This window comes from Mustela nivalis, assembly GCF_964662115.1.
Source record: "Mustela nivalis genome assembly, chromosome: X".
Lineage (NCBI taxonomy): Eukaryota > Metazoa > Chordata > Mammalia > Carnivora > Mustelidae > Mustela > Mustela nivalis.
This window is the reverse complement of record NC_139040.1, coordinates 30,893,273-30,908,017: the sequence shown is the minus strand read 5'-3', so window position 1 is coordinate 30,908,017 and position 14,745 is coordinate 30,893,273. Positions and strand designations below refer to the sequence as shown.

The following is a 14,745-nucleotide window of genomic DNA, read 5'->3' as shown; positions in this document are numbered from 1 at the left end:
TGGCGCCCAGCCAGAAGTGGCTAAGTGTCCAACTCTTGATTTCAGCTCAGGTCGTGAGATCTCAGGGTTGTGAGAGCGAATCCGGCACCAGGCTCTTCACTGGGCATGGATCCTGTTTAAGATCCTCTCTCTCCCTTTCCCCTGTTTTAAAGTTATGTCTGACTTCCTTACTTGGATGCAATGGTTGTCCAGTGGGGGGCAATAATTTCTTTTCCTTTATCTCATGTTCTACTACTTACTAAAATAAATGCAGTTTTGATACGAGGAAGTAAGAACCACACTTCATTTTCTAGGGTGTCCCTAGATTTCAGCTAGGTGAAGTTTTTATTTATGTATTTATTTAAGTTTCTTTATTTAAGTAACCTCTATACCCAATGTGGGACTTGAACTCAGGACCCCAAGATCAAGAGTCACGTGCTCTTCATACTGAGCCAGGCAGCTCCCCCTTAAGCTAGATGCAATTTAAATTTGGGTCTCATGACTGCCTTTCTAAGTCTGTCTACTTCAGTTAGTTCAGAATCACTCCATGTCTTCAAAATCAAATATATGTTTTAAATAATTAGTTACTTTTCATGGAATTCTGAAGTTACATAACATTTAAGGGAAATATTATCTTCCCACTTGCTAGCATGTATTTATTCATTCATTCCTTATTCAGCTTCATCTAAGTCACAGTCACTGTTGAGCACTTTTGTGAGTCTTCTACCACCAGGTCTGGACATGTTATTTAAATTCCTATGATGCTGTTCAGTCAGTAAATGAAAATATTTATGTTTGGGGATTTCCAGAATTACCAGTTTTTTGAGATGTCGATCTGTAAAGCACAGAGCAACATAACTTATATTCCAAAAAGGGAGAAGAGGCAGCAAGACTGAGCTTAAACTGATACTCTAAACAGGAAACAAACATTAACAAATGAATTAGGACCATGTTTTCATATCTGTCCACTAAAATGCATTTGTTTCCACTGAGGACTCCTTCCTGTATTAGCCACTGCCAACCGTGCAAGATTGACTTTTTGAACTTCACAAATACCAAAATCAATCAACTCGCTATAGCTGGCCCAAAGCCTCTAAAGAAGAAGTGCATGAATTAGTTCAATCATCATTGAGTACTAAGAACTTAGGACTTTGCTAGATGTTACATGTATACAGAAGAACACATGTTCCCTGGTCACAAATCTCTAGTAATCTAATCAGGCAGACGGTGTATTCACATATGGAACATGAATGGTAAGCATAAATATATTGCTACTGTAAAGCCTTGACTATCCAGAGCCCTGGATAAGCCTAGTTTATTGGTCAATTTTTAAAAATTAACTTCAGGGGTACCGGGGTGGCTTAGTTAAGCATCTGTCTTCAGCTCAGGGCATGATCCTGGGGTCCTGGGATCGAGTCTCATATGAGGCTCCTTGCTGGGCGGGGAGCCTGCTTCTCCCTCTGCCTGCCGCTCCTCCAGCTTTATGCTCATTCTCTCTCTCTGACAAATAAATAAATAAAATCTTAAAAAAATATTTAACTTCAATTTAAAACAACAAGAATGGACTAACCCTTCAAATATAAAAACTTCATTATTTTTCACCCTTTGACATCCTTTGGCCCTTTACCGTCTTCAAGTCTAAAATGGACCCAAGTCTTTTCAAACTGCTTCACAGACACCAAAATGCACAAGGGCTACTGGGGTAATGCCTGAGATGTAGAGCCAGCAATCGGGCCCAGCAATACCCGTCACTCCTCACCCTCACCTGACTCCGGCCCCCACATATACATGGACATGAAACACAGACGCTGAAGGAAAACTGGCTCTTTTTTTTTACACTCTGATACCTACGCCAAGAAAAAAGTCCTATACCTTGAAGGCAGACAGTCTCCAACTTTAAGTATTCCTAAGACGCATCTGGGGTGGCTATTGCAAAGGCAGAAGTCTGGACGTGGGACCTAGGACCCTGAATTTTAACCAAGTACTCCAGTTGATTTTCAGGCCTGGGCTACTAAACTTGGAGAAACACTGCTTTAAAGTCACGGTGGCTAACCCCCACGCAAGACAGCCCCAGCTGTGGCGAGAGTGTTCTCTCTCTCATCCTTCCTCAACATCTCAGCGTCGGCTGCCCACCACTCGTCGTCCTCCTGCACTGTCCAGAGCCATTATCTTGCCCTCCCACACTCTAGATCCTTCCAGGTCTGGGAGAGTCTGATAGCGAGGTCTGCAGCTGGCTGACAGAGAGGAACAAAGGCAGACCAACAGGGACACCTGCGAAGTGGGGAATTGTGAAATCCCAACAATTAGGAAACAAAGGCAGTATACATTGCAGAGACTGTTCAGTACCACGTAGAAGTTAAACAAAGAAAAGAAACTTGTCTCCAACTTCTCCGACGAGGAGGGATGGGGAAGAGGTCAGAGGTAGGCACCTGTGGTCTGGCTGTCGCTCTCCCACTAACTAGCTTTATGGCTTCCTGTGGCATCTTCCCTTATCTGTAAAACAGATGCCTCCTTTTTTGCCCGATGCATGGCAGTATTCTGAAAACCAACTGAACTTGTGTTTGAGAAAGCCTACTGGAAAATGCAAAGCACAATACAAGGATGGATGTATGGTATTTCTGTAAAGGAATAATTTATCATTTTCTCAGCTTAATAAACACAGTAACCTAGACATTATCGAAAGTTTCCTTGATGACTAAACGTCTTCTAGTATCTCAGGGTCTTTCCTGACGAAAATAAATTCTCACTGACAAAAAGGCAGAGGAAAATGCAGACCCTTGGACATACCCTGGAGTTGATTTTTTGAATATATCCTTGAAATCGGCTTGTTTTAAAGACAATTGCCTCCGTCTCCTGAAAGTGGAGTGCAAAAAAAAAAAAAAAAAAAAAGAAATCTGGTTAATGGTGGCTTTACTGTATTTAGTTCGGATTTTTCAAAGCATGCTCTGCAGATATTTTAGCTGTAAATTAATAATCCATGTTTCTAAATCCTGAACAGCTAATACCACACAGAACAATTTTTAAGCATGTAAATTAACTGTAAAAAACTTAACAAGAAAGCCATAAGATTCCCTTTGTTTTTAGAAGCTCTCTTAATGTTTCAGAAAGTCTGGAATAAAGACTGACACGAAGTACAACATCTATTGGCAGTTGATCTGAAAGACTAAACTAGCCAAAATTGTACAGAAGGAAACACTTTTCCAGTAAATATATACGCAGCCTTGGAATGCTTTGTCATTTTCTCATCTTTGCAGCCTAAAGTTCAATTTTTTGCTGAGAGACTATTTTGCCATAAAAACCTGAAAGCAAATGACACACATTACAAGCTTTCAGGGAACAGATGGCTAATGTTCTCCTAGGTTCATTTACTACCAGTTTTCTTATTCTCATACTGCTTGTAATTAATAAAAACATACAAATAGACGCACCATCTCCTAAGCAGGAGATTTTGTTTTGGCGAACTTCTGCCATGTATCTCGCCCCTTTGGGCTGATCTAAAAGACCACGGCAAACAGACTTCTGCCACTGCCTGGAGAAGGCAGCTTTCAAACGAGAGACTGCTACCGGAGCGAGCACAGCGGTGATGCCGCCACTACTCAACTTTGTGAGAAAATTAAAGTAAGCTGGCAGGTGCTGGAGGAGCTCTGAGCCCTAATTTAATATATTTAACATGTACGACATTTACGTTGCTAATAGCTTCCAGAAAGTGACCATTACTAGGCATCACCCTTATCTAACTTTTGCTCCAAAATCAGCAGTTTGGGCTCTTTTCTGGGTCATCCCACAAGCCCCACTGCATCGTTAAAGTCACAACAAAATCAGAGTCTAGGCTAATAGTATCTTTTGCAAGACCTTGACAGAGACCTTACCCAACATGTTATCCTCAGTCAAAGGACCCTATGCCAAAGGTAGGCAGCAAGTCTTTTATATCTTTTTTAGAACGATGATTTCAAAACAGCATCCCTATAATGGCAATACTACTTCAAAATCTACTTTTAATAAATGCTATCCACATAAAAATTATTATTTTTGAATCATAAAAAGCTACATGGATTGAATTAATATTTGCCATGTTTTAGCATTAAGCTTCACCACGCAAATATCAATTATGTTATCTTTTCCCTTAAAAATGCAGGAAAGTATCTTTAAATACAGCTTATTTTATATTCCTATTAATATTATTCCTTTTCTTTGTGTATTTAAGAAGAATCTGGTGTGCCACCTTCTGGCAGCTGAGTGAAATTATGCATCTCTACACAAGTCACTATTCTTTATTTTAACTTTTAAAAAATATATCTATTTCTTACCCTGTATTACATTTAAGCTATATGGAGAGACATAGAGACACATCTATACCACACCCTGAAATACAGCAGAGATTCCTCAGTGATTTTCATTTTTAAATCAAGCCTTATCCATGCTTCCTATGATTTCTACATGGTTACCAATATGTCTTCTGAATTCTACAGCACATATAAAATTGATTTTTGTACACCGCTTCCCAGGCACATATGAAAACAACAGGCTTGCTATTTCAATGCATAAGCAACAGCAGTAAATAAAAGAAAAGAAAGGTCTCTTACCAATAAGCCCATTTTTCTCTTAAGGTTTGAACTCTCATCATTTGTCATGTTCTTGTGGATCCCTCTCTCATCAAATTCTCTGGAGTTTTAAAGTTGAGAGCGGTGATGCACGGCTAGGCTCTGCTACCTAGTAGCGCACCCCAGTGCCTTTGCCTGGTATTACACTTTGGTTGTAGCTCCCAAAAGCAGCAAACCGTCTTTACATATTCAAATACCTATGCACCGAACACTTTCCCTTGGTAGCAAATCGTAGCCTGCCTGGCTGAACTATTTCTATTTCTTATCTTTAGCGCGGATCCGATAGGGAGATCAGAACAACATGAATCTTGAGCTTAGTTCCAGTTAATTGAACAGGAACAAAATGTTCATCTTTAGAGCAGAGGTGGGATGAGACAAATACTAGCATCAGGAGATCTGACGTAGGAAAAAAACATGTTTACCTGAAAGTAGTCTCATTTTTTTCAAGGGTCACTGCCCTGTTATCGGTCATATTACCTTAAATCTTCATTACCTGTAACTCTTTCCTCTCTCGTGCCTCTAGCAGCCAGTCATTAAGTGCTCTCCTTTATTCTCGATCGATTTTACAGGTGTCTAAGTCCTAGTGTTTGTGTTTAACAAATGAGCTACTTCCAAAAATACATATGGGCTGGACTCTCTGCCCCTCCCATGTTCAGTCTATCCTTCGCCTTGCTTCTGGATGAGCTCTCTTAAAATGCAACTACACGTGATATAAATTAAATGTCCAATAAATATTTTATCAAACAACTATTTGTTAAGAATTTGCTTCAAGGGGGTGTCTGGGTGGCTCAGTTAAGTGGCTGCCCTCGGCTCAGGTCATGATCCCTCAGTCCTGGGATCGAGCCCCGTATCGGGCTCCCTGCTCCATGGGGAACCTGCTTCTACGTCTGCTGCTCCCCCTGCTTGTGGGTGCTTTCTCTTTCTGTCAAATAATAAAGAATATCTTTTTTTTTTTTAAAGATTTTATTTATTTATTTGTCAGAGAGAGAGAAAGTGTGCACAGGCAGGCAGAGTGGCAGACAGAGGGAGAGGGAGAAGCAGGCTTCTTGCTGAGCAAGGAGCCTGATGTGGGACTCGATCCCAGCACACTGGGATCATGACCTGAGCCGAAGGCAGCCGCTTAACCAACTGAGCCACCAGGCTTCCCAATAAAGAATATCTTTAAAAAAATAATTTGCGGGGTACCTGGGTGGCTCAGTGGGTTAAGCCTCTGCCTTCGGCTCAGGTCATGATCCCAGGGTCCTGGGAACGAGCCCTACATTGGGCTCTCCACTGAGTGGGGAGCCTACTTCCCCCTCTCCCTCTGCCTGCCTCTCTGCCTACTTGTTCTCTCTCTCTGTCGAATAAATAAAGAACATCTTTTAAAAAAATAATTTGCTACATGTTTGGTAGGAAGTCTGCTAGGTGATATGGATATAAAGGTGAACAAGACACAATCCCTTGCTCTTGGGAAGCTCTTAGTTGAGTGAGAGAAGCAGACATGCACCCCGACAGCATAAAATACGGCACAGAAGATTTACTAGTATATGTCTAGGATTCTACAGAGGAACAATAAAAATCAGAGAAGCAATAAAAATCGGGCTGTGACTGAGGTCGAAGAATGGGGCGTTCCCCAGGCAGACCCCAGCAGACACAGTCTGTGCAGGTGCAGAGAGATATAAAGAAGTCCATCATGTCGGAAGGATCGAGAAAGTCTTCAGTATTACTGGAAGGACTATAGGTACATAGTGTTGACGGGAGCGGATTTTAAGGTCTACAGAGTGAGTGAAGAGGCTTGGATTTTATCCCATGAGCTATGAGAAGCCATTTGTTGAACAAGTGGATCACTCGAGGAATTAATCAAGCAAAAGCGCCCAGCACTAAGAACTCATTACCACCAACTGCCCGTTCTCTAGCTCACAAGCTTGTTTTGTTCTTTGGCTCCCTTTGCTCCAGAGGTCCTCCTACATGAAATCTCTTTCCCTCTCCACTTTTCTAAACTCAACTCATCCTTCTAGATCCAGCTCAAATTCCATTCTTTTCTGTGATGTCTCTCGTGGTACTCTGAATCTCCTCCAGTTTTTTTTTTTTAAAGGTTCCTCCATTACACGGGCCCTGCATTCCTTCTACCATTGAGCACATACTGTTTGAAAAACCCTTTGGACTCTTTGCCTATGAGGCCAAGTGAGCAGAGAGATGGCACGAAGGCCAGCAAGAGCCTGAGGGTACAGTGGCCAAAGAAACCACACCACCCCAGACTTTACAGTACACGCTAATCTGGGTACCTTCTTTTCGCTACTCTCAAGCCTGAAAAGGAAAGTCTATCAAGTGTGAAGTGAACTCCATTTGCATTGGGCAGGGACTTTGCATTATCATGTAACAACGCTGGTTGTTCGAAGATCCCGTTCAAGAATCCCAGAAAATTGATGAGAAAGGGATACCAACAGAATAGCTTAATTATGGAGGTGTGATTTTTGAGGGGGTTGGTTAGAGCTGTAAGGGGGTTTGGGTGGGGGAGCTGTGCTTGTGTTTTACTACTTGCCGTAAACCGAGAGAATTCACCTGAAGGTGCATACAACAAAAGGAATTCATGAAGACCACAGAAAGAAATGGGACACAAAGTGAGGACAGGACATTAGATCTAGAAGGTTTAGCATCTCACGGGGTTTAAGGGAGAAAAATCCATGTGTAAGAAGGAGGGATGTTTCGAAAGCAGGGCAATAGTGTTAGCAGGGAGATGAATTTAGGACAAGACACTTTACCAGAGAAACAAGTCCTGGGGTGTAAATATTGAGTGTTCTCTCCCTGTGGAAACACACCCCATTATGCTCAGTGTCAAATACTCAGACAAGCTTTCGTTGATGTTGGCATTTAGCATTCAGCTTTGTCTCAGCCTTTTTATGTATGCATAATTTCTTACATTTATGCAATGATGCAAAAACCATGGAGCTTTCTTTTATGTAGACAATAAAAAAAATCTTTTCATCTTATCCAACCATTTTATGTTAAAGTGGGTTAAGAGGATTCTGCCAATAATTTCAAAAAGCAGTTAATACTTGAAAATATTCTTTCAATGACATAAAATGTCCCAGATAAAAGCTGTCTACACCTTCTTTTTTGTTTATTGAGTGCAAAAACTGACCACTTTCCTTTCCATTAACTTATAAGGAAAAAATTCAAATACAGGGAAAAAAAAGGAGAATGTGATTTTGGATATGGGCCACACTTTTCTCAAGAATTCTTCAAAAAAGGGCAGTACTTACGGGACATAAAAATGATTTAATCCACTAGGTCCTCAGAAGAATGTTTTTAAACTATGTATCAATGGTCCAGACTTTAAAACAAAGAGAAAATAAACCAGACCATTTCCTCATTTACTTTTGGGGGAAACAGAACAATTGCCAGAGTATTTCCCCCAAGCCTGGCAGGAAAAATAAAGCCATCATTTTATATTATGGTTTGAACTAGAATAGGTATTTTATCCAAATTCACATATACGTTCATAGGCACAAGCTCATCCAGGCGAAGAGAAAAGAAAAGAAGAACTACCTCCTGGTAAGTATACAGTAAATCTCTCAGGTTATTAGTGATTTTGATGACAGGCTCTATATTAATCTAGTATAAATAATTCACTTACATTCCACTTAAAATAGCCTCATTGTGTCATCTCATCCATGGCCGTACTGGACTCTCCTTTCTTCCTCTGTAGGTAAGATGGCTCAGAGCAGGACTTAAGTGTTTTAGAGAGTTTTCAGTCATGCAGAAATGTCCTTGGATGACAGATTTGGAAAACCATTGATCTAAACAAGGGCTGGTCAGGGGTACTTATACTGGCAGCAATGGCTCATATACCCACAGCGCAGAAGTTCCCATTAGTCCAGATTCCAGTAGTCTTACCATTCAGTCTAGTGGGATAGGTGGGGTCAAAGGGGAAGAGAGGCCCTTTCCTGTTACTAATAACGCTACCTGTACTGTCACTGGATTAAGAAAAATGGCCAAAAAAAAAAAAAAAAGGCAGAACAGAAGTCCTGTTTCATAACTTCCCATTCCTGCTGGAATAAATCACTACCTTTTTATATATCCCTGAAATGTAACAAAGCACAGGTCCTTCCACTATATGGTAACAAAAATGATTGAGGGTAATTCATGATTAATTCAAATTACCTGATGGACATAAATTATTCAAGGTTGACTATGAAATAGACCAGCTCCTATTTTACTAGCCTGTCTTTTTTTAAAAAGATTTTATTTATTTATTTATTTGAGAGAGAGAGAGAGAGAGAAAGTATGGGGAGGAGCAGAGGGAGAGGGACAAGCAGACTCCGCACTAAGCATGGTGCCTATGCGGGGCTCGATCTCACGACCCTGAGGTCGTGACCTGAGCCGAGATCAAGAGTCAGACGCTTAACTGACTGAGCCAGCCAGGCCTGTCCTAAATCTATTATATTTAATAGCTACCGTGAGAATCTAAAATGGGTGAAGATATACAGGGCAGACCGCGGGGAAGAAGGAAATGTTATCATGTGAGAAACACAGAAATAGGCAAAACGACATTCCACAGACAGAAGGGCTGATGTAGGGAGTTAATGAGGAAGCAAGAATATTCCTATTTGTCAACTTGCTTTCAACCTAATTTTCGTCTCCAGATACTCCCTGAAGTATTTTACTTGTTTTAAGCGTCAGGTGACAGACAGCCTTAGCCAGCAGAGTTCCAAATCAAAAAGTGTTCCGTGCCTTTTAGTTTTTAAGAGTCTCATTTTCCTTTTCGCCCAGACTCTGAGGTAGGCAGCGCAGGTGTTAACAGTCCCATTTGAAAATTCCCGTTTTCTTGAGGAAACCGAGTTATTAAATGACTTGGCTCAAGTGACACAGCTGCTGAGAGAGCTGGAAAACAAGAATCCAGGTCCCCTGACGCCTAATTTGGTGACTATTAGTCAGCCCTGTATTGTATTAATATTTATTTGAGGGAAAAATCCCCGCAAATATGACTCCTCAGCTCCCCCATGGAGATGCTTCACGAGGAAAAGAGGGCTGCGTCATGGGAGACGCAGGTATCATGATACCTGATTAAAGTTGCAGAATCATCGACCTGTACCTTTGCCAGAAATACCCTCCTGGGGCAATCCTCAGAGCCCCCCTTTATCCCTCAGTTGGCACTTCCTGGCATGGAGCTCTAATGTGCCACACTCCCTCGTGCCTCAGCAGGTTTTCCCAGGACACTGTCTCCGCTTGGTATCCCTTGCCCTCCTCGTCTACCAAGCCAATTTCTAGTCACACTGAAGTAAGTGTTCAAGCACATGTCCTTCCATGAAACCCCCCCTCACATCCCTCAGCAGCCTCTGTTGCTAGGTTTTCTAAAGCCCCATGATACTCTGAATAGTCTAGGTCCTGTCACTTCGCGTTGTAACGGTTTCCGTAAACTAGAAACCAGACTGTAAACTCCTGAGAGCTGCCTCTGGGTCCTCCTTAATGTTTTTATTCTACCCATCTCAGTGCCTGTCACACAGGAGCCCAACTGTAGGAGGCAATTTTGGTGAAATCAAGTTTGGCGGAGGTCGGTTTTTTTCTCTCCTCTAAGACTAAGCTGTTTGGGGGTAATAATGAAACAAGAAACCGGGAGAGGGCCTTAGGCTTCCTGAACTAAGTTATGAATGGTAAGAAACCAACGAGAGGCTCTAATTGCAAACAGCACACCTAAATACCTAGACGGCTCCTTTTTGATGTCTGTTTGATTGACCCTGTGTGTGCCAGCAGGGTGCCCAGAACAGGTGTACAGCCGTGTGATGGGGTGACTAACTCCGCGAGTGATGGCTGAACTAAACCAAGCCAACCAAACACTTCGCTACAGTAAGGAAGGGAAATGCCAATCATCCTTTGTCTCAGCAAGAGAAAAAACCGGAAGCTGAAGAAACGCCTTTCACCGGTTCGCCCCCTAGACCAGAACACTGAAAGATGAGGCAGCATCGCAGAAAACCAATCATTTCTACAGACTGCTAATTGCAAAGGATAAAAGCATCTTCTTTGGACTGTTAGATCCTCTTCAATTATTGTAGTCAGTGAGGATGAAAAAGTAAGCCACAAAATCCAATCTTGCCAATAACTGCTCCACGAGATGGAACAAAAAAATAAAATAGCAAATTCAACCAAGCAAGCCACTGCACATCACCAATACCCAGTCACTCAAATGACACAGTGGGCAGTCAAGAGTAAAATACACAAATTGGGCATGGGAGGGCCCAATGCTAACAAGCCCCTGTAACTTTCCAAATAGAGAAAAATATATATATATTATTTGATGAAAGACGTACAAACCTTCTATTCCAATATGAGAATTATAATTTAGGCTAAAGGAAAGGCCTCAAATCCTTTTCTCATGCCATTTCCTGGCCTTCCCATTTATGCAAACCGGCATGGTAGAGATATCAAGGACATGGGCATGATGAGTAATAAAAAGAATCAAAGACAATGGAGTTTCCCATAGGGAAGAGCATATTCGCAACCCAACTGTAGCATCCGCTTAGGGTCGTGTTGCTTAGGGTCGCGTCAAGGGGGCAGAGGTTCCCGCCACTGGGATGGGCTAACTGATACAGATTAGCCACCATCTTGTGGAGTGTTCTGGGGTACGAAGGCTGGAGATTTGTACGTAAATGAAAGTAATGTGGTCTTATAAAAGGGAGCCGTGTTTCGCTAACACTGCCCTTGAATTTTGCTGCTGGGACACAGAAACTCAGTGTATAGGTCCCTAGGAGACAGTCGGAAACATAAGAGTCGTCTAGTTTCCAGGATTCTGAATCAGAGAGGAAAGATCGGCTCAGAACCCACACAGGACAGTCAGATAGGCACAGATTCAGACACTAACAGTTAACGAAAATCCCAGAACAACGAAAAAGGGGTAGCAAAAAAGTAGGATACCATACTGACCATTCACAAGAACCAAGAGTGAACTTGGACACCTGGTCATTACTAATCCAAAACTCAGAATGAATCATGCCCTCCATATTGCTTGGACCATCTCAATCCTCTACTCGAAAACCCTCTATGACTCCTTCCATGTGTGGTTGTACTTGTAGACTCCACACTCAAAGCCCCCTCGCCCCCAGCTCTCCCTTACTTATTTAACCTTATTTCCTGTTACGGGTTGTCCTAGATTTGCACACAACCAGAAAACATGAAATCTCTTTAGCCAAGAATTGTCACGGAAGCTGTAATTTTTTTTTTTTAATGCAGCTTACAGTTGCTGTGGATTCCAGAGAGGAATACACCAAAAATATATAGAGGAGGGTTTAGAGCAGAAAGGGAAATTAGCAAAGGCTTTCCCTGTCCCAAAATATCTTCTCCTCTAGTGCCAACTCGGTCTCCCAACAAATTTTCTCTCCCTCCAACAATGTTTGGACCTTCACTTATTCTCTCCCTCCCATTGTTTGCTGTGTACTCTGGCCAGAAATTCTAGCAAGTACATGTTCTTTTGAGCTCAAAAGAATCCTGTTAAAATGATAATAGGGAGAGCAGTTTCTTCAAATAGCACAGAGCTGTTGCCCTCAGGGAATAGGGAAAGCCTGGTTCGAGAACCTTCTGGAGTTTGGCAGACTTGGTTGGGGTGCTCTATGAAGGAAGTCTGGTGGCGGGGGCGGGGGGGGGTGCGTGGGTGGAAGCTCAGGGCCTAGAGAAACTATGTCTAGAGGTAGAGAAAGAGAAACTGAGATACAGAGAAGTGTGCAGAGAGGGTTGTAGAAGAATAGCAAAGCCCCACTTTTTCTACCACTCCCCGTCTTCCAGCCCAGAACCCATGCGGCCTTTCCTGACTCCCGGCTCCCAGCCCTTGGAGCTCAGGCGAGTACTGCCCAGGGGACAGATCAGCTACTTAAGTAGGTTAAATACAATATTTTGGGCACGGCCAGAAACTTCACTGTCAGGCAAACAAACAATCTGTAAATAAACCTTCAGAACACATACTGTTGTAAGGCTGGGAACTGCTTGTACTGTCCCTCGCCTCACCCCTGCTCACACACCCTTAACTCTTCTGTCTTTGGGAGATGTTACAGACTTTTGGTTTTTTATTCTGTTATCTATTCAACTCATAAAACACTGCCCCCCCCAAATTATGGCTGTTCCACTGTTCCTTTTTACTTCTTTTCAAGATTTTAAGGAATCTCTACACCCAACATGGGGCTTGACCCCATAACCCCAAGATCAAGAGACACATGGTCCACCCACTGAGCCAGCCAAGAGCCCCAATTATATGTGTTCTTAGGTTCCAAATCAAGCTCTACTGCTTTTTAAATTTTTTTAAGATTTTACTTATTTATTTGAAAGAGAGAGAGAGAGAGAGAAAGGGAGCATGAGCAGGGGAAGGATAGAGAGAGGGGGAGAGGCAGACTACCCATTGAGCAGGGAGCCCAACCTGGGGCTCGATCCCAGGACCCTGGGATCATGACCTGAGCCAAAGGCAGATGCTTAACCAACTGAACAACCCAGGCGCCCTTCCAACTCAGCTTTTTGAAGCCTAATTTGATTTGGCTGACACCCACCAAAAGCCCTTTTCTGAACTCTTGTGGGCCTTAATACACACTGCCCTTATTTAGCCTTCTGTGTGCTTACCTCAGCTTGCAAAATCTACACTGTGAACTTGCTTTCCAGAGGCAGAGGCCATTCATTCATCCACTCAAACAATGAATAAGCATGTGCTTTGTAACAAGTGTTGTATTTCAGTTGGAAGTTCAAGCCTGAGTATAAGCCCAGATCCCCACCCCTCCAGGTGCTCACAGCCCAGGGAATATCAAGTACGGTGATGGTACTGTGACATGCCCTGTAGGGGGTGTGATTCAGAAAGATTTTGGGCAGCTGGAATGGACGGGAGATGACAACAGTGGCTAACGTTTGTTAGCCTTCTAAATGCTTTACCCATTCACTCAGCTGACTTACTCTTCAACGTGACTGTATTCTGTAGGTACTATTAATATCTCCATTGTACAGGGGCGCCTGCATAGCTCAGTCTGTTAAGCATCTGGTTCAGGTCAGGATCTTGGTGTCCTCGGTTCCAGTCCCACATCAGGTTCCTTGCTCAGCAGGACCTGCTTCTTCCTCTGCCCCACTCATGTGCACAAACATGTTCTTGCTCTCAAAAAGTATTTTTTTTTTTAATCTCCATTTTACAGAAGAGGAAACTAAGGCACAGAAAAGTCTAGTGACACGACCAAAATTATACAGTGAGTAAATGTTGGGACTGGGATTCGTCCACATGTGGTCTAGCTCCGGGGTCTACTATGTGAGCCCTCTGCTCTGCTACCTCTGAATGTGAGATTGCCGGGGACAAGGGAGTCCAGGATGACCGCAGCGTTAATGAGAGAGAGGGAGAGGCACAGAGGGCCACAGCAGATGAAACCTGAATACTGAATAACATCGTCAGGTGCATGTGTTAATTCCCTCTGTTCCTTGTTCCTAATGGCAAAGGCAAATTTCTCAGTTCATGTTCTCCTGGTATATTCTAGTATTTTCTTCAATGGGACTGGTCACCCAGTTTGGATCTCGGTCTGTTTGTTCTCAGTTTTGGCACTTGGCACATTTAGCCTCTTTCTAGAATTATTTATCAATGTAGCTTATCTCCTTTACTAGCTTAAAAGTATCCAAGGCAAAAAACAGGTCTTCTTCACCTTCGATGAACAGCAGCCAGGACCCAGTAGACACTCAATACAAATTAATTGGCTTAAACATAGAATATAACATTTCTTCAAGTTTCTGATTCTTCAGACAGCTCTGAATTACTGTCATTTGTTGTTATCTCAGTGACACCTTTTTTTTTTTAATTGGCCCTTTTAAATTCACACTTGTCTTCAAAGGAAAACTTTTTAGTTATTATTGCAAATGGCAAACTGTTACAACTTACAATAATCAGAAGGCAGCTATAAAAAGAGATGCATAACCCCTAAAACCAGAACTGCTTGCACACAACTTAACACATCATCCTATCCTCAGGGCAGGCCTTTTTTTTTTTTTAATTGACGTGAAATTCACATCACATATAATTTACAATTTTTTAAAAGTAAGTTCTGCACCCAACATGGGGCTTGAACTTATGATCTCGAGATCAAGAGTTACATGCTCTACCAACTGAGCCGGCCAGGCGTCCCGAAAATACAATTTTAAGCTAAAGAATTCAGTGACACCCAGTGCATTCCTCATGTTGGGC

The 14,745-nt window shown here is 42.4% G+C and overlaps 1 protein-coding gene across 5 annotated transcripts in view; it reads right to left on the bottom strand.

The window, feature by feature from the left end:
• The window catches only part of KLHL13 (kelch like family member 13), a 200,694-nt gene that overhangs the window by 77,309 nt on the left and 108,640 nt on the right, over positions 1 to 14,745 (bottom strand). The window contains exons 1-2 of one of the 5 annotated variants that reach the window (XM_082716336.1): positions 4,563 to 4,796; positions 2,767 to 2,832 (exon numbers count right to left, since the gene is read on the bottom strand). The exons of 2 other annotated variants lie outside the window; for them this stretch is intronic. In XM_082716336.1, the coding sequence (XP_082572462.1) occupies positions 2,767 to 2,832; positions 4,563 to 4,603 (107 nt within the window). In that variant the 5' untranslated portion in view covers positions 4,604 to 4,796. Of the gene's footprint in view, positions 1 to 2,766; positions 2,833 to 4,562; positions 4,797 to 14,745 lie in introns of those variants that run through there. 2 more of the 5 variants (XM_082716335.1, XM_082716341.1) reach the window with 2 other exon arrangements.